The sequence below is a fragment of the Mandrillus leucophaeus genome, unplaced genomic scaffold, assembly GCF_000951045.1.
Source record: "Mandrillus leucophaeus isolate KB7577 unplaced genomic scaffold, Mleu.le_1.0 Scaffold576, whole genome shotgun sequence".
Taxonomy (NCBI): domain Eukaryota; kingdom Metazoa; phylum Chordata; class Mammalia; order Primates; family Cercopithecidae; genus Mandrillus; species Mandrillus leucophaeus.
The window spans coordinates 573401-574740 of NW_012106208.1; the positions used below are offsets into that span (position 1 = coordinate 573401).

Consider the following 1340-nt stretch of genomic DNA (forward strand, 5'->3'; position numbering starts at 1 on the left):
GGCTCACACCTGTAATCCCAGCACTTTGGGAGGCTGAGGTAGGCGGATCACCTGAGCTGAGGAGTTCAAGACCAGCCCGGCCAACATGGGGAAACTCCATCTCTACTAAAAACTACAATAATCAGCTGGGCGTGGTGGTGGGGTCCTGTAATCCCAGCTACTTGGGAAGTTGAGGCAGGAAGAATTGCTTGAACTGGGGAGGCGGAGGATGCTAATTCTGACTTGGTAGGACTGGGTGGGACTAAGGAATCTCTATTTTCACAAAGTACCCCACAAGCATAAATTTTAAAAGTACCCCAGATGATAATTAAACAGGTGGTCCCCAGACTACACTTGGAAAAATTACTTGGCCATTTGGAAAGTGAGCAAGTCCAATCCTTACTGAAGTCTTCCCTGGGTTATTTCAGAGACTACCAGATGCCAACTACTGAATCGCAACTCAGGGTAACCTCTGGGGCCAAATCAGAGTTCTGTGGTGCAGGATGGAACAGAGTTCCACTGGAAAACTTGGTGCTAAAGCGGCCAAAACCACGTGGGGGAACGAGATGGCAGGGTCAGCAAGATTCCCACCGCACTGCCAGCCAGTGCTTAGGGTGGGGATGGCCTGAGCTAACAGGAAGCCCTCCAGGTCTGGCGATAAGACGACTGGGTGGAAATCCCAAAGGGAGGAAAAAGAGGAACTGAGACCTGCTTTTGATGAAGGAACTGAGTGGGAGTGTGGGTTGTCTTCTTGCTGTATAAGGGAAGAAAAGGGATGGGCCTAAGTTAAGCTGAGACCTTATAAGGGGGCAACACACTGGGTTCACCTCCTGGCTCCATTCTGACCTCTGACCCTGAGGAATCGTCTCCCTATTTTTCTTAGATTCGAGGGCTTTTTCCCTGACACAACTCATCCTATGGCACCTGAAGCAGGGAATAGGCCTTCCTTAGGTCCTCCTCTCTGATCTTTGAACCTAGCCCCTCAGCTTCATCTCTCACCTTCAGACCCCTTCTCAAACAAAAAGGACCTCTTTGCTGGGCTCCTTTTGACCCCAGTTCCTCCTTTTATGGTTGTCAAGTCCGACTCTTACACTCTGGTTCCAGACCCTGGAGAACTCTCTCTCCTCTTCCTCAGCGGCGAGGTACCACTCCTACCTTTCTCTCACCCCTGGTCTCAGCCTTTCCTCTGTAACTCCCCAAGTTAGGGGCCTTCCCCAGCTCATCGCGCCTCCAGTCTCACCTTAGAGCCGCCGGTCCCGCTGCCGTCCTTGGCCCGGTACTGAGTCCGGGAGAACTCCTCCAGCAGCTCCCCAAGCCCCGGCTCCTGTGGCGGCGGGTTGCCCGAAGAGGCCGAGGACCCC

The 1340-nt window shown here is 53.0% G+C and overlaps 1 protein-coding gene across 1 annotated transcript in view; it reads right to left on the minus strand.

Annotated features, from left to right (window-relative positions):
* Positions 1-1340, minus strand: part of MTMR14 (myotubularin related protein 14) — a 64316-nt gene that overhangs the window by 57738 nt on the left and 5238 nt on the right. The window contains exon 2 of the mRNA XM_011998600.1: positions 1220-1340. Coding sequence (XP_011853990.1) covers positions 1220-1340 — 121 coding nt within the window. The remainder of the gene's footprint in view (positions 1-1219) is intronic.